This window comes from Somniosus microcephalus, chromosome 21, assembly GCF_052327205.1.
Source record: "Somniosus microcephalus isolate GS21.2 chromosome 21, FLI_Smic_1.0, whole genome shotgun sequence".
NCBI classification, from domain to species: domain Eukaryota; kingdom Metazoa; phylum Chordata; class Chondrichthyes; order Squaliformes; family Somniosidae; genus Somniosus; species Somniosus microcephalus.
In genome coordinates, this window is record NC_141007.1 from 29,590,410 (window position 1) to 29,614,731 (window position 24,322).

General features: G+C 40.2%; 1 protein-coding gene across 1 annotated transcript in view; it reads right to left on the reverse strand.

Moving 5' to 3' along the window:
* Window positions 1–2,404: 2,404 nt before the first annotated feature.
* The window catches only part of LOC147102672 (uncharacterized), a 74,777-nt gene continuing 52,859 nt past the window's right edge, over window positions 2,405–24,322 (reverse strand). Inside the window, exons 52-80 of the mRNA XM_085964100.1 lie at window positions 14,832–14,950; window positions 14,570–14,719; window positions 13,128–13,298; window positions 12,684–12,987; window positions 12,500–12,570; window positions 12,145–12,232; window positions 11,835–11,952; window positions 11,623–11,746; window positions 11,398–11,534; window positions 11,030–11,285; window positions 10,029–10,271; window positions 9,602–9,778; window positions 9,351–9,496; window positions 9,171–9,261; window positions 8,671–9,060; window positions 8,449–8,575; window positions 8,229–8,347; window positions 7,647–7,843; window positions 6,719–6,902; window positions 6,457–6,622; window positions 5,953–6,077; window positions 5,515–5,823; window positions 4,408–4,611; window positions 4,177–4,302; window positions 3,918–4,088; window positions 3,702–3,806; window positions 3,474–3,569; window positions 3,196–3,324; window positions 2,405–2,550 (exon numbers count right to left, since the gene is read on the reverse strand). Of these exons, the coding sequence (XP_085820226.1) occupies window positions 2,527–2,550; window positions 3,196–3,324; window positions 3,474–3,569; window positions 3,702–3,806; window positions 3,918–4,088; window positions 4,177–4,302; window positions 4,408–4,611; window positions 5,515–5,823; window positions 5,953–6,077; window positions 6,457–6,622; window positions 6,719–6,902; window positions 7,647–7,843; window positions 8,229–8,347; window positions 8,449–8,575; window positions 8,671–9,060; window positions 9,171–9,261; window positions 9,351–9,496; window positions 9,602–9,778; window positions 10,029–10,271; window positions 11,030–11,285; window positions 11,398–11,534; window positions 11,623–11,746; window positions 11,835–11,952; window positions 12,145–12,232; window positions 12,500–12,570; window positions 12,684–12,987; window positions 13,128–13,298; window positions 14,570–14,719; window positions 14,832–14,950 (4,667 nt within the window). The 3' untranslated portion in view covers window positions 2,405–2,526. The remainder of the gene's footprint in view (window positions 2,551–3,195; window positions 3,325–3,473; window positions 3,570–3,701; window positions 3,807–3,917; window positions 4,089–4,176; window positions 4,303–4,407; window positions 4,612–5,514; window positions 5,824–5,952; window positions 6,078–6,456; window positions 6,623–6,718; window positions 6,903–7,646; window positions 7,844–8,228; window positions 8,348–8,448; window positions 8,576–8,670; window positions 9,061–9,170; window positions 9,262–9,350; window positions 9,497–9,601; window positions 9,779–10,028; window positions 10,272–11,029; window positions 11,286–11,397; window positions 11,535–11,622; window positions 11,747–11,834; window positions 11,953–12,144; window positions 12,233–12,499; window positions 12,571–12,683; window positions 12,988–13,127; window positions 13,299–14,569; window positions 14,720–14,831; window positions 14,951–24,322) is intronic.

Sequence of the window (24,322 nt, forward strand, 5' to 3'; positions counted from 1 at the left end):
TGGCGTTGTGTCCCCTGCAGGTACAGGACATCCTCCTCTGGACCTCCTCGACCAAGTCCTCCAGTGCTGTAACCAAGAACCTGTGCACCCTTTTTCTCAGTCCCTGAGCCATCCTACAATATGCCGCTGTGTGCCAGCCAGCGCACTCCACACCTTCAGTGGAAGTTTGTGCGAGGAGCTCACACGTACTGCTCCACAAAAATTGCATCTAATCAGCACTTGAGTGCTAAACCTGCAGGTATCTGTTAAGTATCTCCAGACAAGTTCAAATTATGATAATCAGCAATTAGGACCAAAATTGTGTGCTAAATCCAAACTTTCAAACAGGCTAGCCTTATTAGCACAGCACCCATTTAGGGCCTGTTTTCACTCTTTGGCCAAAATGACCCCCAGATGATTTAAAAGGGTGTTAAATGGATAAAAGCTACCTGGATTTTGAGAACTTCAGCAACTATTTATTCAGTCTGTATTTAATCACTAAACTTATATTGTTGAGATAAACATTTCTTTCATAGGAAGAGAGTTCATTGCATTAGTGCCTCTAAGGATCCCAATAGATGGCTTTGCTAAATAATTTATGACAATACTTATATGTGTCTCCATTTGGTACATAGAAAGATAGAGGGTTCATTATTGAGAGGAACAAATGTTATAGCCTCAGATACATTCCATTTTATCTTGGATTCCGGTAGACTTCCAAACATGTTCACTTGGAGTAGCAGACGTGGGATGCTGTAAACCATTTAATGTAGAAATAGGATAATTTGATCTGCAGACATATGATCACCAGCATCAAAGCAAAATCCCTCAATACTTTTCATTTCATTCAGTAAAAGCTGCTAACAGTTCTAACACCAGATGAATACAAGCAGTTACCACTGGCTTGTTGACTGCCCCTATTTCATTGGGGTCAGAGATGGAACAACTGTCATAGCTATTAATTTAGGCACCATTGGAAAAATAGTGACCATGAATGACTTTTCCAGTTTGAAATCCCTGAAAAATTAGAACAGGCTATTCATTTTGCTTTGTCAAAGAAAGCAGCCATCTAGGAATTAGTTTTTGTTTCCCTCTACATTTGCCTCAAAGACAACATTGCATATCTTTAAATGGTTTCTGTTCCTTTGCCTGAACAGCCACTACTGGTGTATGTCTCAATTTGTAGTGCCCTCTATATTCTACCCATTAGTGCCATCATCTGGAAGTATGGGTTCAGCCTCCATGTGTATGCTGATAATAAACAGCTTTATCTTTCTGCATCCTTTCTTGATTCCAAGGCTATTTCTCAACTGTCTTCTGACATTAAGTCTTGAATGGTTGAAAATATTCCCCAACCCAATGTCGGCAAAACTGAAACTTATTTTTGGCTTCTGTCAGTTCCTTTGTGCCTCTCCTCTTAACCCGAATTCCATTTCAGGCTAAGTTCAATAGTTCGTCAGCTTGGTGTATTGCTTGATTTGGGGATTGTTTTTCTTCCCAAATCCCAAGCTTCCCCTTTCACCTTTGAAACATTACTTGCCTCCACTCCTACCTCCCTCACTGCTGCCGAAACTCTAATCTATGCATTTACAATCTCAAGACAGCCAATTGTTATGATCTGGAATGCACTGCCTGAAAAGGTGATGGGAAGCAGAATCAATAGTAATTTTCAAAAGGGAATTGGATATATACTTGAAAAGGAAAAATTTGCCAGGCTATAGGGAAGGAGCAAGGGAGTGGAACCAATTGGAGAGCTCTTTTAAAGAGCTGACACGGGCACAATATGTCAAATGGCCTCCTTCTGTACGGTATGATTCGATGTGTACAACTAAATTAAACATGTTTGATTATGCACATAATACTGTCTTTATCTTAAGACAATCTGATCTTGATAAATATGTCTATATTAATTTTCTAGGCTTACACATGAGGAGTGGTCACTGGGGAAGCTTATGGAGGGCAAGATAGGTGAGGACATCAAGCACCTAAGAGGCCATATCCCAGCTGAGAGAATCATATGATCTTACAATTTTAGCATGAAGGAGGTCATTTAACCCACTGCAACTGTGCTGGTGAAGGAGGCAGCACTGACTACTTTCTACTCTTCCAGCCCTCACAAGACAATTATAGCAACCTTCCCACTGCATGGCTGAAAGCAGTTAACTCAGTGTCTAACTTGACAATCTCCTTATCTATCTGGCTCAGCTATTCACTGGATAAATAACTGAGTTATCGAGGGAGCCTATTTATATATCTCAGCGACAGTTATATTTATTGTATTTGAGAATAAAAAAAATAAAATGAGAACAATATAATTGGCTTACATATCATTTTGACTTTTAATATACTTCTGATCACATGGCAGATTTATTATTTTTTCCTACTGGTTTATCATTACTAAAGAAATTAGGACATGACAACCCTCGAGAAGTTGATGCTTTCTTTATTACTAACACATAACTAACAAGTCTAACATAATATACAAAAATAAGTTACAAAGAAATGCACATTCTGTGAATTTCTTCCGTGAACTCTTCAAGCTTGTAATTACTCTTCAGTTTGCACTGCCTTCTGTAAAATAAACATTTTTTTCATTTAACAAACAAGATCCAGTTATTAAACTGTATTAAAAAATGTTTGTATTCTTGTATGGACAGTACAATAATTTCTGGAAAAGCACTATATTTACAATTGCGGGTGTATTTACAGTACAAAGCAATTTCTGCTGTGCAGTGATGCTAAACTAGCAGTATAAATCCAGTGTCAGAGGCCAACCTGATACCAGAGTGAGACTCCCTAAAAGAGATAATCTCACATAGTTTCAGTTTGAAACCACATAGTTTAAATCTAGTGCATTGTCAAGCCTGGTTTACAAAATGCTCAGGGTCCCACTTAACGTCATCTTAAACGTTTAGGGAGTGGAGATTCTACCCTCCCCACTTTCTAAACATTTACATTTTTAACTGTTAGGCGAAGGCTCTGCCCTTGCCAGTGTCCAGGCATGCCAACAGTTCTCTCCTGGAGAAGACTGTTACAGTTACAGTCAGGCAGGAGCCAGGCAATTTAAATGCAGTTCTGCCTACCTGGAACCCAAGCTGAAGCTACCAGCAAATTAATATCCACAGTTAGGGTAAATTGATTTGCATCACAGAGTTGTGGGCTTCAGATTACAGTATGTGACAATATAGCTAACCACATTTAAAACAAAAAGGTTACCTTGATGTCACGGCTTTTAGCCCTGAGTTTGTTGACCTGGGATTCCGCGATATCAGCGCGCTCCTCAGCCTCCTCAAGCTCGTGCTGCACCTTTCTGAACTTGGATAGATGAAGGTTAGCATGTTCCTCCTGGAATGATGTCAAAAAAGTTAAGATTAGGCACAAATATTTAAATGCAGCATTAAATTCTTGAAATGGAAATACTGCACTGAGGTGTTTCCAGCGGACATAACTGAACGTCAAATTATCTCAAATAAATACCATCCAGAATTACTTACAGACTCCTCAGATTGCCTTTTGTAGGCTTTAACCTTCATTTGTAATTTGTCAACCAGATCCTGTAGCCTCAGGAGATTCTTTCTGTCTTCCTCAGACTTAAAAATAGAAAAAAGAACATGTAACTCTAGTCCCTATCTAGTACCTTGTGAGCAAAAACATTAAATGTCAATAATTTGTGATACCCTTTTATTGTATTTAAAATGTCCTTTGAAATTTAAATTCCACACCTGATAGGTAAGCTCCTTGACCCGCCTTTCAAATTTGCGAGCTCCTTTGACAGCATCTGCACTGCGCTTCTGCTCAGCTTCAAATTCACCCTCCAGCTCACGTACCTGCGTTAGGAGAATGTAAACAGTCATATTTTCAAGCAAAGTAAATGCTGCAGATTTTTGTACTGTTATTTAGGCAAGTAATTCATGGTTCAGTATTATTACTGTACATACCCTGGCTTCCAGCTTCTGGATCTGTTTCTTTCCTCCTTTCATGGCCAACTGTTCAGCCTCATCCAGACGGAGCTGCAGGTCCTTCACTGTTTGATCAAGGTTTTTCTTCATTCGCTCAAGATGGGCGCTTGTATCCTGCTCCTTCTTCAGCTCTTCTGCCATCATAGCAGCCTTATAATAATTAAGTATGATATATTTAATTATATAAATTGATATGAAGTATCTCAGTGTTATTGGCGACTTTGAATATAAAACCTACATCAGTAATTGATTTCTTTGCCTTTTCGTCAGCATTTCGTGCCTCCTGAATGGCATCCTCTACTTCAGACTGAAGGCTGGAGATATCCGTTTCAAGCTTCTTTTTGGTATTGATGAGATTGGTATTCTATTAAAAATGAAACAATGATTCTCGGTCATATGAGCGATGTACCAATCATTTATTGGGGCACTTTTGAACGACGTTTGTTCAAATCCGCCAGCAGCAAATTACCTGAGAATGAAGAAGTTGTACACGTTCACTGGCATCCATCAGTTCTTGCTCAGCCAGTTTGCGAGCTCTTTCTGTCTGTTCCAGAGCTGCTCTCAGTTCTTCTATTTCAGCCTGCTGGAGGTTGTTTCTGCGTTCAGACATAGCCAGTTGCTCTTTCAGGTCTTCATTGCTCCTCAAAGCTTCATCTATATGTATCTGTGCATCCTTAATAGCGAAACGAGAGTTTTTCGTTAAATTGCAATTACTTACACTTTGTGAGACCACTAGTTAATTCTGCAAATAATAGCCCCTAATTTCTGATAGGAGGCAGCCTGCATGCGGATGCCTCTGATCAGGAAAAAAAATCTACTCCCGAGAGCTCCCGAGGTCCAGACTCTTCCGCTCCTGGGCCTCGCCTGGTGCGCGCGCAAAGGCCCAGGTATCCCAGGGGCGCAGGCGGTTCACAAGCGTCCCTGGGATCACGTGGGCCAGGCGAGCCAATGGGAGAAGGGAATCCCCCTTCATACTGTCAAAAGTATGAATGGGGATCACTGAAAAAACACACTACAACATTAAATAAAACAAAATTTGAAATCACGTTTTAAAATTAATTAAAATGACATTAAATTAAATATTTTAAACAAATTTAATTTTTTGAAAAAAGTAATTGAAGTGTTTTACGGGGCTAAAAATAAACTTACCTTTTTTAAAAGTATTTTTGCATTATAAATGAGTGAAAAAAAATATTTTTTTACTTTTTTAAGCCCTTATGCTGGTAAAAGCAGGCCTTACACCTGCTTTTACCAGACGTAAGATTTTTAAGGGATTTTAGCGGGCGGAGGTTCTGCAGAAAGCGGAACTCTACCCCCGCAGAGGCCCTTCTCTGGGGCAGGTGTCCGATCTGTCAAGAGGATTCTTGGCAAATTAGAACTGCCGGTTTTCTTCGCATGCCTGAAACCGGCACTTGCAAGGTCCCTACGGGTGTGTTCACAGCTCGTACACATCCGTAGGCATTGGAAATTACGGGCCATTGATTTAGCACCTGCGGAGGACATTTAATTCAATTTTAATATTTATTTCAAGTATATGAAGGGATACAGCGGAGCAACTACATTATGTTGCCCATACCTTAAGTTGAGCCTGTATGTTCCTGAGATGCTTCAGGGCTTCTGTAGCCTGGCGGTTTGCATGACTCAATTGAACCTCCATTTCGTTCAGATCGCTTTCCATTTTCTTTTTGAGTCTCAGAGCATCATTTCGGCTTCTGACCTCTGCCTCCAAAGAAGTCTGCAAAGTGTCCACAACTCTCTGATTGTTCCTCTTAATTTGTTCAATTTCTTCATCTTTCTCAGCAATCTTTCTGTCGATTTCTGATTTTACTTGATTTAATTCGAGCTGGATACGAAGAAACTTGCTTTCTTCGTGTTCAAGGGATGCCTATATTGGAAAAAAATGTGCTTTTGTTTTAAGCAAAAGTCTCGGATTCGGTGTGTTTAACTCACTTTCAAAATTGTCGGAAACGGTGTAATTTTCTCATTAAAAATCATGACCATTATTTTAACGTACCTCTGCTTCTTCCAAAGCACTCTGGATTTCACTCTTTTCTGCCTCAGCCAGTTTCTTAGCCTTTTCCATCTCATGCAGTGCCTTACCACTTTCTCCAAGTTGTTCAGTCAAATCAGAGATCTCCTCTGTTTAAAGAAACATAATGTTTGACAGTGAAGCCACTTTCGCTACAAAAACAACAATTTGCATTTTATAGCGCCTTTAACGTAGTAAAATATTCTAAGCACCTTCATAGGAGCATTATCAAACCAAATTTGACACCCAGCCACACAAGGAGATATTAGGACAAATGACCAAAAGCTTGCTCAAAAAGGTAGGTTTTAAGCAGTGTTTTAAAGAAGGAGAGGGAGAGAGGCTGAAAGGTTCAGGGAGGGAATTACAGAGCTTAGGGCCTTTGTAGCTGGAGGCACAGCCACCAATGGTGGAGCGATTAAAATTGGGGAAGCGCAAGAGGCCAGAATACACAGGACTAAGAGAATGCTATAAGTTCGAAAAATAACGCACGCTGAAGATTCTTGTTCTCTCGTTTGAGTGTTTCAAGTTGGTCCAAAGATTCCTCATAAGCATTCTTCATTTTGAAGAGTTCAGTACTTAAAGAGCGAGATTCCTTCTGAGATGCCTCCAATTCAGTCTGGCATTCCTCATATTTCTGTTTCCAGTCTGCCAGAATCTGTCAGCACACAAGAGTCAAAAGGTTGTCATTAATCCAGGGGTGAAAAATAAAAATTTTTACACTCCTAATCGGATTTAGAGATCTGATTTATACCTTGTCAAAGTTCCTCTGCTTCTTATCAAGAATGGCTGCAGCAGCATTAGCTCTCTCAACATCGATCATTAGATCTTCAACTTCATTTTGCAGTCTCTGTTTGGTCTTTTCCAGCGAGGCACATTTGGAATTCACTGCCTCGATTTGCTCCTCAGCCTCTTGGAGTCGCTGGGCAAGTTTTTTCCTGGAAAATAATGATACAAAAGTATGCAAATTTGAAATATAGAAAAATTGTGGAGAAGGAACGTAAAAATACACGTAATTAAAAAAAAAAAGCACTGGTGCTCATTTCCAGAGGAATAGAATTGGAAAGCAGAGAAGTTATGTTAAACTTGTCTAGAACATTGGTTAGACCACTCTTAAGAGTACTATGCAATGTTCAGGTTTCCATATTATTAAAGGATTTAGAGGCATTGGAGAAGGCGGAAAAAAAGACTTACAAGGATAATACCGGAACTGAAAGGTTAGAACTATCAGGAAAGATTGAACAGGCTGGGGCTCTTTTCTCTAGAAAAGAGAAGGCTGAGGGGTGATCTAATAGAGGTCTTTAAAATTATGAAGAGGTTTGATACGCTCGACATAGAGAAGATGTTTCCACTTGTGGGGAGTCCAAAATTAGGAGCCATAAATATAAGATAATCACCAATAAATCAGGAGAATCTTCTTTAGCCAGAGAGTGCTTAGAATGTGGAACTCACTACCACAGGAAAATTGAGGTGAATAGCATTAGATGCATTTATAGGGAAGCTAGATAAATACATGCGGGAGAAAGGAACAGAAGGCTATGCTGATAGGGTTAGATAAGATAGGGTGGTAAGAATCTCGTGTGGAGCATAAAAACACTGAGGTAGATCAGTTGGGCTGACTGGCCTGTTTCTGTGTTGTAAATTCTATGTAAATGAAAATAAATGTGGCGATCAGAACGCACTTGGCATCTTCCAGTTCCTCTGTGCGCTGGATTGCATCAGTTTCATATTTTGTTCTCCATTGAGCGACTTCACTGTTGGCCTTGGACATGCCACGCTGGAGCTCGCCCTTTGCTTCTTGGTCCTCTTCATATTGCTCACGGAGCAAATCACAGTCGTGGCGGGAAGATTGAAGAGCATGGGCCAAGGCATTCTTAGCCTTTAAACAAGATACAGATAGGAGAAAATGATCACGTGGAAATGTTAAAATAATCTTTTATTTCAAATGTTAGAATTTACGAATGGCATTTAAGAATTACCATAACCCTAACTGGAAAATGCATGCATGCATTAATTTGCTGTAATCCATCCAGTGTAATATATTACTAACATTAATGCAAGAGTCAATGTAGTCAGATAATGCACACTGCATTATTATTCATCCCTATTTTTAATCAAGATTCTTGCTCATTAATCAGCTGAACAGAACAATATGGGCCAAAGCTTTCTGCACAAAACCTGGGACCTGCACTTGGCATCTTGTTAAGCAGTTCACCATATCAGCTCCTGAGCCTCACACTCAGATTGCCTGCAAAGCTAAATACCTTCATTTCTTCTTCCAGTTGTCTCTTTAACTCTTCAACCTGTTGAGTGAATGCTTGTTTTCCTCTTGTTAGTTGAGAAATCAGTGAATCCTTCTCTTCCATTTGGCGTGCAAATTCGCCTAGAAATAAATTAAGGATTGACTGCAACTTAGATTTTAAAAATGTGGCACAACTGCCAAGATGTAACTGCTAGAAATTCTAATTTGATGCCAACTATTACCATTTTCAGTTTGCAGACGAGCTTTATGGGTTGATAGATCATTAACCATGCGTACGTTCTCATCATTCTTCGTCTTAGTTTCACTAAGTTGGTCCTCTAGGGCACGACAAAGCTTCTCAAAATTAGCCTTTAAGGAAACAGTCATGGCAGGTTACATATATTAAACTAAAGAACTTGATAATTTCTTAACGCAACCAACATTAAAAGGTTTTTAGAACTTACCTTAGCTTTAGATACAGATTCCATGTTACTGGCGACATCATCAATTTCCATCTTCAGCTCACTCTTTTCCTTCTCCAGCTTTTGTTTCACACGCTGTAAGTTGTCGATTTGTTCCCCAAGTTCTGCTACACTATCAGCCTGCTTCTTACGAAGAGCAGTGGCCGTGGCTTCATGCTGCAGGGTAGATTCTTCCAGATCGCGACGCATTTTCTGAAATTCTGCTTCGCGTTTCTTGTTCATTTCAATCTGTACTGCAGTTGCACCGCCGGCTTCTTCTAGTCGCTCACTGATCTCTTCAAGTTCCCGAGCAAGATCAGCTCTCTGTTTCTCAGCCTTAGCACGAGAGGCACGCTCAGCTTCAATTTCTTCTTCAAGCTCCTCAATACGAGCCTAAAATATATATTTATATATCTTTACCTTTGCAATCTGCATTATGCAATTGTGCATGATACATAAATTGCTCAAAATCCTCTAAACTTTGTTTTTATATTGCAACTTGCCTGAAGCTCTTTGATTTTCTTTTGCAGCTGAATGCCAAGGACCTGCTCATCCTCAATCTTGCTTAGAAGTTGACTAATTTCAAACTCCTTTCTGCAATACAAATAGATTAATTTAAATAAATGTGTGCAGAAAAATGATACAATGCAGCAGTTCAAAACAATAATATCAATTATTCTCACTTTTTCAGCTTCTCTTCGATTTGCTGCTTGTCGTTTTCCAAATCCATTATTGATTCTTGAGATAGTTTCAGATCACCTTCAAGTTTTCTCTTGGACCTTTCAAGATCCATGCGAATCTTCTTCTCTTGTTCCAGAGACCCTTCAAGCTGATACGCATAGATTAAAAGCAAGCACACATATTCAAAGTGAGTTCAAGAAGAAAGGTCCCAGGATAGAATTATATTTCATTTCTCATTTTAATGAACACTTACATCATCAACTTGCTGTTCCAGCTTTGACTTGGCTTTGGTCAGAGTGTTGACTTTGTCTTCCTCAGCCTGCAGATCATCCAGAGTCTGCTGGTGAGCCTCTTGTAGAGCTTTCTTTTCCTTTGTTAACTTGACAATGTTTTCATCAAGGTTGGCCATTTCTTCTGTAAGATTCTTGACCTGTTTGCACAAAAGAATATGTAAATTCCACCTCCAGCTACTCTGTGTAGCATTACTCAGATGAGTTAATTATCACGGTAACAGGAAAAAAGTTCTGCCTTAATACGTTTTGCCATTCTATAAATATGTCAATATTATCACTATATATCCTGAAACATTAAAATAAATATGGCACTAGGAGTTATTGCATGATCAGAATACTCGCCCATGGGATCTGCAGATAATTATTTAAATCTATGCCTGTTGATACCTTGTTTTCTGTAGCATGTTTCTCCTTTTCAACTTTGGCTAATGTGAGCTCCAGGTCATCAATATCTTTCTTCAGTTCTGAGCACTCATCTTCCAATTTTCTCTTTTTGGCCGTGAGCTCAGCATTTACTTCTTCTTCATCCTCTAGCCTTTCATTTGATTCTTTAAGTTTAGCTTCGAGCTGAATTTTGTTTTTAATGAGCCCCTCGCATCTTTCTTCGGCATCTGCCAGAGTTTCACTTTCCTGACAGACAAAATATGCATTTTTACTACGTTTCAAATACAAGAATAAATATAAAAGAATCTGATAAATTGTAAATTTCTCTGTACCAAAACCGCGACAAAATGTCAGTAATTTGAGAAAGACCTTGAAACAAGTATGATGTTTCAGATAAATCTAATTATGCCAATGAATTATGGCATATTTATTCTCTGGTTTCAAATCTCTTATCATTGGATTATTTGGTACATTTTTTATTGACTCGTCATAACCAGTGATATTAAAGTAGAATTTTTGACCAATACCAAAGCTTCACCTCTGAGGTCTAAGTTGCATACCACCCAGACTGTTGGAATGAAATTACCCTCACACTACCATCTTTATGGGTTCTATTTGAAATGCATTTGGCAGTCTCAACCATTCCTCTTGGCCACATGCCTCAGCAAAGAAATAACCATAATTTGGCATAAACTAGCAATATCTTTCAAAGAAGTTATAAAAATGGCTGGTGTGAGAAGTGAAACATTCTTCTCAAGTTAGCTTCAAGGCAGATGGTTGCAGCAGAGTAAAGGGGATCTTTCATTGATGCTTGCAATGTGTGACAATAATGGACAAAAGTGTTTGATGTCCTTCTTAATGAATGCAAAATTTCAATGAAAAACTCATTAAATTCAACAAGTGAACTCTTTAAGTAACAGTGTCTGCACTGAATTATTTTATCAAACATCCCGTCCCATGACTTATATGAAAGTATGGGCAATAATTTGACTAAGAAAACATACCGATTGTACTTGAAGAAGCAGGTCATTCTTTTCCTGTACCAGAGACACCATTTTTTCCTCCAATTCCTTCCTTCGTGCTTCAGATTTGGATAGCAACTCCTTAGTTTTCTCAAACTCCTCTTTCATATTCTGCATTTCCTTTTCAGATTCAGCACTCCTTAGAAGAGGTTTGATCTTGAAGAACAGTTTCATCCATGGCCAATGCTTGACGTTCATGAATGAACGGAAGTTGTACTGCAGGGTAAAGACGGAGTCCCTGGAGGAAACAGTTGCAAAGAGAATTGCACAAACAATATCAAACACATACCTTTCTTCATTTTCCATCCCTTAAAACAAAGCATATCGGGGTATATGTAAGTTCATTTTACCTTCTCTCCATCATCCTCTTGAATTCAACTCTCATGAGAAATCCACGGCAGACAGCTTGTGTGCGGGTAACAAGTTCCGCCAACTTGTCGTCTCTCATCTCTTCAAGATAACCCAGCAGACCAGCTTTGAAAAACACCTTTAATGGAATTAATAGCTTCAGATGATAACAAAGTTTCATCATCGCACTATAAAATGACAGGCATATTTATAAAATAGCCTTTTACCTTAGTATGACCAAACTTATACTGGGTACGGTCAAGTTCGATGGAAGCCAAGAGTTTTTCAGATGCCTTCTTGCTGTCAATGAACTGTCCTTCAGGAATTGCACTTGCATTCAGAATCCTGTATCTGTTAAGTTTAATGTTTAAGAAATTTTAAAAAGTGAAACTTTATGCTCACTTTCATTCAAGTATAGTCCATTTACATAACTCCTTACCTTTGCTTAAAGTCACCATATATAATTCTACTTGGAAATCCCTTTCTGCAGATTCTAATTCCTTCAAGCACACCATTGCATCTGAGCTGGTGCATGACTAGGTGGTTATCCATGTCACCTAGGATATGGAAAGAATGATGAAGAATAATTCATACATTAGATTTTTTTTGCTTTAGTTGTACTTTATTCCAAAAAATCTAATTGATTAGATATTCATTAGTGAGTACAAAAAGATCCAGGAAAAGAAAAGGAAATGCTGAATTTTACTATAAAATTGGTTTGAATTATAAAAACAGTCTATTTCAATTACCTGGAGTCTTTGTCTCATTGGGAATTAAACAACGTACGAAATGTGGATGAGTGGACCTCAAGTTAGTCATCAGCTTGTTCAGATTTTCCTGTAGAAGACAATGTATCTTCATTATTTTACTAGCATTTCCATGATGCAGATACAATATTGTTATAAATTTAAGGGGCCATTCTAATCAGTAATTAATCAGTTTGAGCTTGAATTTTTTTTTGATTGTAACAGACACTGTAACCAGCCTGGGAAAGTTATAGAAGATTCCTAAGATTCAATTACAGTAGCAAAACACTGAGAATCTGTGTACCTTTTCACCCATGACTAAAACATGCAGTCCTGATATATTAAAAAGAAAACATACCCTAAACAGAGCAGACACAGTCTGGAAAGATGAGCCCTTCTTTTTGCCTCCCTTCTTGCCACCAGCTTCAGCTGCAAAGAATATTTTCAGCAATTAGTAATTGATAAATGATGGACAAATATTAGCGGGTTTGTCAAAATATTTTCTAAATGAATGAAATGGTTATGAGTAGATCGAATCATACCATCCGCGCTATGACCACTGTAAAGTGTTGGCAAGAGTTTCAGGGAAGCCTTCTGGTACAGCCCAATAACAGTTTCATTCACTGGGTCCTTATTCTTGTCCAGCCAACCAGTGACATTATAATCCACAGTGCCAGCATAGTGGATCAAGGCAAAGTGAGCCTCAGCCTTTCCCTTGGCAAGCTTGGGTTTCTGGAAGTTGCTTGTCTTTCCAAGATGTTGGTCATATAGTTTATTCTTGAAAGTAGTATCTGAAGCCTTGGGGAACATGCACTCCTCTTCCAGGATTGAGAAGATCCCCATGGGCTGTTAATTGAAATATACATTTATTGGAGTAAAGTGTATCGGACTTTCATTCAATTATAAACATATATAACAGTTACAAACATATTATGTGTCCATTATTAGCATGAATTCTCATATATAACACATTTTGATTCCCTTACCTTTTCAATGAGTTCAATGCAAGCAGCCAGATCCATACCAAAGTCAATGAATTCCCATTCAATTCCTTCCTTCTTATATTCCTCTTGTTCCAGAACAAACATGTGGTGGTTGAAGAACTGCTGCAGTTTCTCATTAGTAAAGTTGATACACAACTGTTCCAAGCTGTTGTACTGAATATAGAGAGCAATTTAAAGTGTTATTTAATAATTGGATTGTTCAAGTTGTTAAACTAAATTTATAGAGAGGGTAAACACCATCTGTAACTATCTATATTAATTTTTTTACATCTGTGAGTAATTCCTGTAATTTTCCTATTTCAAATTCATATGTCCACATTTATAATGGAAATTGCCCATGTAAGTTTAACACCCTGAAATGACACCCTGCCCAGTAGAGGTGCTGCAGTGCCACCACTGGCAGGAGGGTGCAATTATTGGGCATTAAGTTTACATAGGCAGTTCCATTATAATTGTGAACAGACATATTTATAATGGATGTAAAAATAACAACAGAATGCAGACTGAATTACATGTGTACAGCAGGTTCAATTATTCCTTGCCCTCTAACCTTGCTTTATCTGAAGTCTGCTCTTGATCGTGACAAGAAATTGATTAGTAATATACTAAAAATAATACCTCTGCTGCACAACCTGTCAACATTTTACATTATAAATTCCTATGTCCACTTTTATAATGAAAATTGCCTTTGTAAACTTGCTATCATGTAAAGAAAAAAAGAACTTGCATTTATATAGCACCTTTCATGACTTCAGGATGTTCCAAAGTACTTTACAGCCAATTTAGTACTTTTTAATGTAGTTACTATTGAAATGTAGGAAAGAAGGCAGACAATTTGTGCACTGCAAGGTCCCACAAATAGCAATGACCAGATAATCTGTTTTACTGATGTTGATTGAGGGATAATTATTGGTCAGGACATCATAAAAATTCCCCAGCTCTTCTTTAAATAGAGCAATAGGATCTTTAACATCCACCTGAGTGGACTGGTGCTGCCATTTAACATTTCATCTGAAAGACAGCACCTCTGACCACACCGTGCACCCACAGTAGTGTACTGAAGTGTCAGCCTAGTTTTTTGTGTTCAATGTCCCTGGAATGGGACTATGAACCTATGACCTTCTGACTCACAGGCAAGAGTGCTGCCACTGAAATGGCACTAGTGGTAGGAGAGTGTAATTACAGCATGACAAGCTTATATAGGCAGTTTTCATTATAAATGTAGATATAGAAATTTATAATGAAGATAGAAAAATAAAAACGGATATATTATTTTAAACTGGAGACTAAGTTGCATCAGCGTATCCTAATCCAATTACCCCCACCCTCTAGGTCTTGACTCCCAATCTATGAAAGATCAATTAATATCATAAAAATACATTTACGAGGTTAGATATTCCTAAAAGTAATGTTCTGTCTCTTACATCAAAAATTTCAAAGCCAGCAATGTCTAGCACACCAATAAAATACTGCCTGGGCTGTTTTGTGTCCAATTGCTGATTGATACGTATCACCATCCACAAAAACATTTTCTCATAGATTGATTTCCCAAGGGCACCAACAGCGTTGTGCACCTAACAAGACAAAGTGTGTATCAGTGAGAGAATATACATCCGCGGCTTCAGTTAAATCTTAATAACCAATTTCACAAGAATCTCTCTTTAGAATCAGAGGTGAATACAATACCTGCTGTACCGTCTGGCCTTTCGTCACAAATTCATTGCCGACCTTTACTCGTGGGTAACATAAAGCTTTGAGCAAATCAGCAGAGTTGAGGCCCATCAGGTAAGCGACCTTGTCAGCAACTAAAAGGAGAAAAATGGCTCAATCATAGAATCATAGAATGATACAGCACAGAAGGAGGCCATTCAGCCCATCATGCCTATGCCGGCTATTTGAAAGAGCTAACCAATTAGTCCCATTGCCCTGCCCTTTCCCCATAGCCCTGCAAATTTTTCCCTTTCCCATATTTATCCAATTCTCTTTTGAAAGTTATTATTGAATCTTCTTCCGCCACCCTTCAGGCAGTGCATTCCAGATCATAAAACTCATTGTGTAAAAAGCAATTCTCCTCATCTCAACTCTGGTTCTTTTGCCAATTACCTTAAATCTGTGTGCTTTGGTTACTGAACCTTCTATCACTGGAAATACTTTCTCCTTATTTACTCTATCAAAACGCTTCATGATTTTGAACACTCCTATAAAATCTCCCCTTAACGTTCTCTGCTCTAAGAAGAAAAAACCCCAATTTCTCTAGTCTCTCCACATAACTGAAGTCCCGCATCCCTGGAACTATCTCCCTTGCATCCACTCTAAGGCCTTAACATCCTTCCTAAAATGTGGTGCCCAGAATTGGGCACAATACTCCAGCTGGGGCCTAGCCAGTGATTTATAAATGTTTAGCATAACGGCCTTGCTTATTTACTTTATGCCTCTGTTTATAAAGCCAAGGATCTCGTATGCTTTTTCAACAGCTTTTTCAACTTGTCCTGCCACATTCAAAGATTTATGTACATAGACCTCCAGATTTCTCTGTTGCTGCACCCCCTTTAAAATTGCACCATTTTGTTTATATTGCCTCTTCTCATTTATCCTACCAAAATGCATAACTTCACACTTATCTGCATTAAATTTCATCTGCTCTGTATCTATCTATGTCCTCCTGAAATCTGTTACTTTCCTCCTCACTGTTTACCACATTTCCAAATTTCATGTCATCTGCCAACTTTGAAATTACGCCCTGTATACCCAAGTGCAGGTCATTAATGAGAGTTTCTGAGCTTGAGGGGTGGCTGGTGTCACTACGGTGCATACGGGTAGCTAAGACTTTCGTGGCAAGCATGTTTCAAGAGGTGGTCACCCCGCAGCTACAGAAAGTTCAGGAGGAGAGGGAGTGGGTGACCACCTTGCAGACTAGGAGGAACAGGCAGGCAGTGCAGGAATCCCCTGGGAGCGTAGCACTCACAAACTGGTATTCACTGTTGAATACCAGTGAGAGTGATGACACCTCGGGGGAATTCACAGCACCATGGGAGATTCAATTGCACAAGGGGATTTGATAGTCAGGGGAAAGCCAGTCGTTTCTGCAACCGCAGATGTGAGTCCTGAATGATGTGTTGCTTCCCTGGTGCCAGGGTAAAGGATATCACTGAACGGGTGCAGGGCATTCTGCAAGGGGAAGGGGAACAGCCAGATGTCATGGTGCATGTTGGAACCAATGACATAGGTAGGAAAAGTGTTGAGGTCCTACAGGCAGAGTTTCAGGAGCTAGGAAGATGAGTAAAGAACAGGGCCACAAGGTGGGTAATCTCTGGATTACTCCCAGTGCCACGTGCTAGTGAGTGCAGAAACAGAAAGATAGTGCAGGTGAAAGCGTGGCTAGAGTAGTGGTGCAGGAAGGAAGGCTTCAGATTCCTGGGGCATTGAGACCAGTTCTGGGGCAGGAGAGACCTGTACAATCCAAACAGGTTGTACCTGAACAGGGCTGGGGCCAATGTCCTTGCGGGGAGGCTAACTAGAGCTGTGGGGGAAAATAACTTGGCAGGGGGAGGGGCATCAGGATGTAGCAACAGAGAGGAGAGACAAGGTGCACAGAACACTAGAAAGGACAAACAGCAACAGAACAAAGTATAATGTAGAAAGACCAAGAATTAGATGGAGGAAAAAAGCAAAGCTGACTAGCAATGGTGCTGGAATGCATATATGATAATGTGAAGAGTGTTACAAATAAGGTTGACCAGCTACAGGCGCAAGTCACCACTTGGGGTTATGATATAGTGGCTATAACGGAGACCTGGCTTTAACATGGGCAAGAGTGGGAACTAAACATTCCTGGCTACAATGTATTCAGGAGGGATAGGGAAGGAAAAAAGACAGGAGTGGGGTGGCAGTATTGATCAAGGATAATATTACAGAGGGACGATATACTAAAGGGTTCAAAGACTGAATCTATTTGGTTAGAGTTAAGGAACAGAAAAGGAGCTGTTGAATTGCTGGGTGTTTACTATAGACCCCCAAATAGTGAGAAGGAGACAGAGGAGCAAATCTGGAGGCAAATTTCAGAGAAATGTAAAAACAATCGAGCAGTAATATTAGGGGACTTCAGTTACCGTAATAAAGACTGAGGAAAAAAAGAGTAAAGGGCAAGGAGGGTGAAAAATTCTTATAATGTGGACTGGAAAACCTCCTTAAATCTAGACCAATAAGGAAGGAAGTAGTGCTGGATCTAGTTCTGGGGAATGAAGTAGGGCAAGTGGAGTGTGTTACAGTGGGAGAATATCTGGGTAATAGTTATCATAGTATAATTAGGTTTAAAGCAGTAAGGAAAGGGGCAAAGAAAAATCAAAAGTGAAAATACCCAACTGGAAGAGAGCCAATTTCAGTGATTTGATAAGAGATCTAGCACAGGTGGGCTGGAAACAAAGATTGGCCAGGAAAACAAAAAATGAGCAATGGCAGGATTTCAAGGCGGAGATACTTCGGGTATAAACATAGAAACATAAAAGATAGGAGCAGGAGTAGGCCATTCGGCCCCTCGAGCCTGCTCCGCCATTCAATGAGATCATGGCTGATCATCCAAATTCAATACCCTGTCCCTGCCTTCTCCCCATATCCCTTTAGCCTTAAGAAATATATCCAACTCCTTCTTGAATATATTTAATGAACTGGCCTCCACCGTCCTCTGTGGCAGAGAATTCCGCAGGTTCACCACTCTCTGGGTAAAGAAATTCCTCCTCATCTCAGTCCTAAATGGCTTACCCCTTATCCTTAGACTATGACCCCTGGTTCTGGACTCCCCGGCCATTGGGAACATCCTTCCTGCATCTAGTCTGTCCAGGCCTGACAGAATTTTATAGGTTTCGATGAGATCCCCTCTCAATCTTCTAAACTCCAGTGAGTATAAGCCCAATCGACACAATCTCTCCTCATACGTCATTCCTGCCATCCCAGGTATCAGCCTGGTGAATCTTCGCTGCACTCCTTCCATGGCAAGAACGTCCTTCCTCAGATAAGGCGACCAAAACGGCACACAATACTCAAGGTGCGGTCTCACCAAGGCCCTGTACAACTGCAGCAAGACATCCTTGTTCCTGTACTCAAACCCTCTTGCTACGAAGGCCAACATACCATTTGCCTTCTTAACCACCTGCTGCACCTGCATGCTTACCTTCAGCGACTGGTGCACAAGAACACCCAGGTCTCTTTGCACTTCCCCTTCTCCCAATCTATTGCCATTCAAATAATAATCTGCCTTCCTGTTTTTGCCACCAAAGTGGATAACCTCACATTTATCCACATTATAGTGCATTTGCCATGTTTCTGCCCAGTCACACAACATGTCCAAATCGTACTGGAGTTTCACGACATCCTCCTCACAGCTTACCCACCCACCCAGCTTTGTGTTGTCTGCAAATTTGGAGATATTACATCCAATTCCCTTGTCCAGATCATTAATATATATTGTGAACCGCTGGGGTCCTAGGACTGATCCTTGCAGTACCGCACTAGTCACTGCCTGCCACTCGGAAAACGACCCGTTTATTCCAACTCTTTGCTTTCTGTCCACCAATGAGTCCTCTATCCAAGTCAATACCTTGCCCCCAATCCCATGTGCCTTAATTTTGCATGCTAATCTCTTTGCGGGACCTTATTGAAAGCCTTCTGAAAGTCCAAATACACCACATCCACTGGTTCTCCCTTATCTATTTTACCAGTTACATCCTCAAAAAATTCCAGTAGATTAGTCAAGCACAATTTACCTTTTGTAAATCCATTTATACTTTGTCCGATCCTGTCACTGCTTTCCAACTGCTCTGCTATTACATTTTTATAATGGACTCTAGCATTTTCCCCACTACCGATGTCAGGCTTACCGGTCTATAATTCCCCACTTTTTCTCTACCCCCTTTTTTGAATAGTGGGTTAACATTAGCTACCCTCCAATCCATGGGTACTGTTCCAGAGTCTATCGAGTTCTGGAAGATGACCAGCAATGCATCCAATATCTCCAGGGCCACTTCCTTAAGTACCCTAGGATGTAGATCATATAAACCAAACATATTCCCATTAGAAGGAAAGATGGGGGATCCAAAGCTAGAGCTCTCTGGATGACAAAGGAAATAGAGGTTAAAATAAAACAGAAACTGGAGGTTTATGACAAATGTCAGGTACAGAATACAGTAGAAAAACAAGCAGAATACAGAGAGTGCAGGATGATATTGAAGAAGGATATAGGAAGGGTAAAGAGAGAGTATGAGAAAAGATTAGCAGGTAGCATAAAAGGGAACCCAAGCATCTTTTATCAACATATAATAGTAAAAGGATAGTCAATTAGGGACAAAAAGGAAATCTTCTTTTGCAGGCAGAGGGCATGACTGAGGTACTGAATGAGTACTTTTCATCTGTTTTCACAAAAGAAGAGGGTGAAGTTAATATTGCCGTGGAGGAGGGAAGAGTAGAGATGTTGGATAGGATAAAAATAGATAGAATTGAGATATTAAATAGGTTGGTATCACTCAAAGTCAACAAGTCACCCGATCCAGATGGCTTGCATCCTAGGTTGCTGAGGGAGGCTAGGGCGGAGATAGAAGATGCTCTAACCACAATCTTTCAATCCTCCTTGGATATGAGAGTGGTGCCAGACATCTGGAGGATTGCAAATGTTACGCCCCTGTTCTAAAAAGGGGAGAGGGATAAACCTGGGAAATACAGGCCAATCAGTCTAACGTCAGTGGTGGGAAAACTACTAGAGACCAATGACAAAATTAATTCACACTTGGAGAAGCATGGGTTCATAAGGGACAACCAACATGGATTTGTTTAAAGGCAAATTGTGTCTGACTAACTTGATAGAGTTCTCTGATGAAGTAACAGAGAGGGTTGATGAAGGTAGTGCAGTAGAAGTTTATATATGGACTTTCAAAAGGCATTTGATACCACATAACAGACTTATTCAGAAAATAGAAACATATGGTATTAAAGGGACGGTGGTAACTTAGGTACATAATTGGTTAAGGGATAGGAGGCAGACAGTAGTGGTGAACGAATGTTTTTCTGTTTGGAGAGAAGTATGCAGTGGGGTCCCCCAGGGATCAGTATTAGGAGCATTGCTTTTCTTGTTATATATAAATGACCTGGACTTGGGTATAGGGAGTACAATTTTGAAGTTTGCGGATCATACAAAACTTGGCAATGTAGTAAATAGTGAACAGGATTGCTAATTGCACCCAAAGCAGAAACTCCAGGCCACATCTTTAGTCATCCAGGGAGCTCTGGTTTTGGATGTCCTTCCTTTTCCCTTTGTGGGAATGTGTCTAGTCTGTGGCCGAACTATCTCCTCTTTGAAGACCACCCATTGCTCAGTTACTGTTTTACCTGCCAATGAGAAAATAAGAACATAAGAATTAGGAGCAGGAGTAGGCCATACGGCCCCTCGGGCCTGCTCCGCCATTCAATAGGATCATGGCTGATCCGAACTTAGACTCACGTCCACTTCCCTGCCCTCTCCCCGTAACCCCTAATTCCCTTATCAGCTAGGAAACTGTCTATCTCCGTTTTAAATGTATTTAATGTCGCAGCTTCCACAACTCTCTGAGGTAGCAAATTCCATAGATTTACTACCCTCTGAGTGAAGAAGTTTCTCCTCATCTCAGTTTTGAAAGGGCAGCCCCTTATTCTAAGATTATGCCCCCTAGTTCTAGTCTCACCCATCAGTGGAAACATCCTCACCGCATCCACCCGATCAAGCCCCCTCACAATCTTATATGTTTCGATAAGATCGCCTCTCATTCTTCTGAACTCCAATGAGTAGAGGCCCAACCTACTCAACCTTTCCTCATAAGTCAACCCCCTCATCTTCGGAATCAACCGAGTGAACCTTCTCTGAACTGCCTCGAGAGCAAGTATATCTTTTCTTAAATATGGAAACCAAAACTGTATGTAGTATTCCAGGTGTGGCCTCACCAGTACCCTGTATAACTGAAGCAAGACTTCCCTGCTTTTATACTCCATCCCCCTTGCAATAAAAGCCAAGATTCCATTGGCCTTCCTGATCACCTGCTGTACCTGCATACTAACCTTCTGTGTTTCATGCACCAGGACCCCCAGATCCCTTTGTACTGTAACACTTTGCAGTTTCTCTCCATTTAGATAATAACTTGCTCTTTGATTTTTTCTGCCAAAGTGCATAACCTCACACTTTCCAACATTATATTCCATCTGCCAAATTTTTGCCCACTCACCCAGCCTGTCTATGTCCTTTTGCAGGTTTTTTATGTCCTCCTCACTCACTGCTTTCCCTCCTATCTTTGTATCGTCGGCAAACTTGGATACGTTGCACTCGGTCCCTTCCTCCAAATCGTTAATATAGATTGTAAAGAGTTGGGGTCCCAGCACCGACCCCTGCGGAACACCACTAGTTACTGATTGCCAACCCGAGAATGAACCATTTATCCCAACTCTCTGTTTTCTGTTCAATAGCCAATCTTCCACCCATGCCAGTATATTGCCCCCAATCCCATGATTTTTTATCTTGTGCAGTAATCTTTTGTGTGGCACCTTGTCAAATGCCTTTTGAAAGTCCAAATACACCACATCCACTGGTTCCCCTTTATCCACCCTGTTTGTTACGTCCTCAAAGAATTCGAACAAATTCTTTGATTCCAATCCACTAGGCCAGATCGCCTTTCAACTCACTGAAATTAGCCCTCCTCCAGTTAAGTATTTTCATGTTTGATTGTTCCTTGTCCTTTTCCATAACTACCCTAAACCTAATGATATTTGGATCACTGTTTCCCAAATACTCCCCCACTGAAACATGCTCCACTTGCCCCACTTCATTCCCCAGATCCAGCACTGCTTCCTTCTTTGCTGGGCTGGAAACATATGATCAAGAAAGTTCTCCCTTTCTTTGCTCTTTACATTGTTATTTTCCCAGTCTATATTAGGATAAATTAAGTTTTCCATTATCACTACTCTATAGTTCTTGCATGTTTCTGAAATTTGCCTGCAAATTTGCTCCTCTATTTCCTTCTCACTCTTTGGTGGCCTATAGTAAACATCATCATCTTGATCTAACAGCAAAAGCTTTATAGGAATATACCCTTTTGTTAAAAATTGAATAATTTAAGGGTACATTTTGAAATAGTGGAGTTTTGGGTCAAATTGGCCTTAATAGTGAAAAATGTGTAAACAGCGACATTGCTTGCAGCCAATATTCTGAATCGGTATTAATGTGCCAAACTGGTCATATACATTTTGACCTGGCATATAGAGTTGTTACAGGCAAAATTTGTCACCCTTTCATGGTTAATGACTAGAGAGTTTAATGAAGCTTCATGTAGCCAATGAAAATTTGCCTTCTTTTGTTCTTGTCAGCTGCTTCTGCTTGTTATCAAGCACTTGGAATGGTCAAAATGATCCAAGATACGTGGCTGGTTTGCTCACGTTCTCATAGAAGGTCTTACTGCGAGATAAATGCATGGCTTTGAGCAGCCAGATCAGAAGAACCGGCAATGTGCGGAGCAGGCACACATTCACCACTGCATGCGCTTGAGGCAAGGTGCAAAAGACATAAAGAGAAGCATAAAATAAATCTAGTGTTAGAACTAACTTAAAAAAAAAAAATTTGAAGCGGTAACAGGGAGAATAGACAAGGGTAATGCAGTAGATGTAATTTATCTAGATTTTCAAAAGGCGTTCGATAAGGTACCACATAATAGATAATGAATAAGGTCAGAGAATGTGGAGTCAGGGGACAAGTAGCAGAATGGATAGCTAGCTGGCTTCAAGACAGGAAGCAGAGAGTAGGGGTAAAGGGTAGCTATTCACAGTGGCAGAAGGTGGGTAGTGGTGTTCCACAAGGATCAGTGCCGGGACCACTGTTGTTCACAATTTATATTAATGATTTAGACTTTGGAATCAAAAATACAATTTCTAAATTTGCAGATGACACCAAATTGGGGGGATAGTTAATACTGATGAGGACTGCAACAAATTACAGGAAGACATTAATAAACTTGCAGAATGCACATATAATTGGCAAATGAAATTCAACACAGATAAATGTAAGGTATTACATCTTGGTAGGAAGAATAGGGAGGTCACTTATTACTTGGAGGGTACAAGTCTGGGAGGGGTAGAGGAGCAAAGGGATCTCAGAGTACAAATGCACAAATCACTAAAAGTAACGACACAGGTTAACAAGGCCATAAAAAAAGTAAACCAGGCACTAGGGTTTACTTCTAGAGGGATAGAATTGAAAAGTAGTGAAGTTATACTAAACTTGTATCAATCCTTGGTTAGACCACACTTGGAGTACTGCGTACAATTCTGGTCACCATATTATAAAATGGATATAGAGGCACTGGAGATGGTACAGAGAAGATTTACAAGGATGATACCAGAAATGCGAGGATATACCTATCAGGAAAGGATGAACAGGTTGGGTCTCTTTTTGCTTGAAAAAAGAAGGCTGAGGGGTGACCTAATAGAGGTCTTTATAATTATGAAAGCTTTTGATAGAGTGGATACAGAGAGAGTGTTTCCACTTGTGGGGAAGAGCATAACTAGAGGCCATCAATATAAGATAGTCACCAAGAAATCAAATAGGGAATTCAGAAGAAACTTCTTTACCCAGAGAGTGGTGAGAATGTGGAACTCACTACCACAGGGGTTAGTTGAGGCAAATAGTATAGATGCATTTAAGGGGAGGCTAGCTAACCATATGAGGGAGCAGGGAATAGAGGGTTATGCTGATAGATTTAGATGAGGCTCAAGTGGAGCATAAACGCCGGCATGGACTGGTTGGGCCAAATGGCCTGTTTCTATGCTGTATATCCTATATAATCCTATGTAAAAACAGCAGGCGGGCAGCACAGCTCCTTGGGCACTCCACTCAGTACCCCACCCAACATCACACCCTAAAGATTACCCATTGCTTCCTTTCCTCTACCATTTTGTTCCACTTCTAAGTTTCATCTTGGATTCTGTTGCTTTATCAGTTCAGCAACACTTCAGATTTAGAATTCTTATCCTTTTGCTCAAATCCCTCCAAGCCCTCGCCCCACCCTATCTCTGTAACTTCCTACAACCCTCTGAGAACTCTGCGTTCCTCCAATTCTGGCCTCTTGCACATTCCTGATTTCTTCATCCTTCCATTGGTGGTCGTGCCTTCAGCT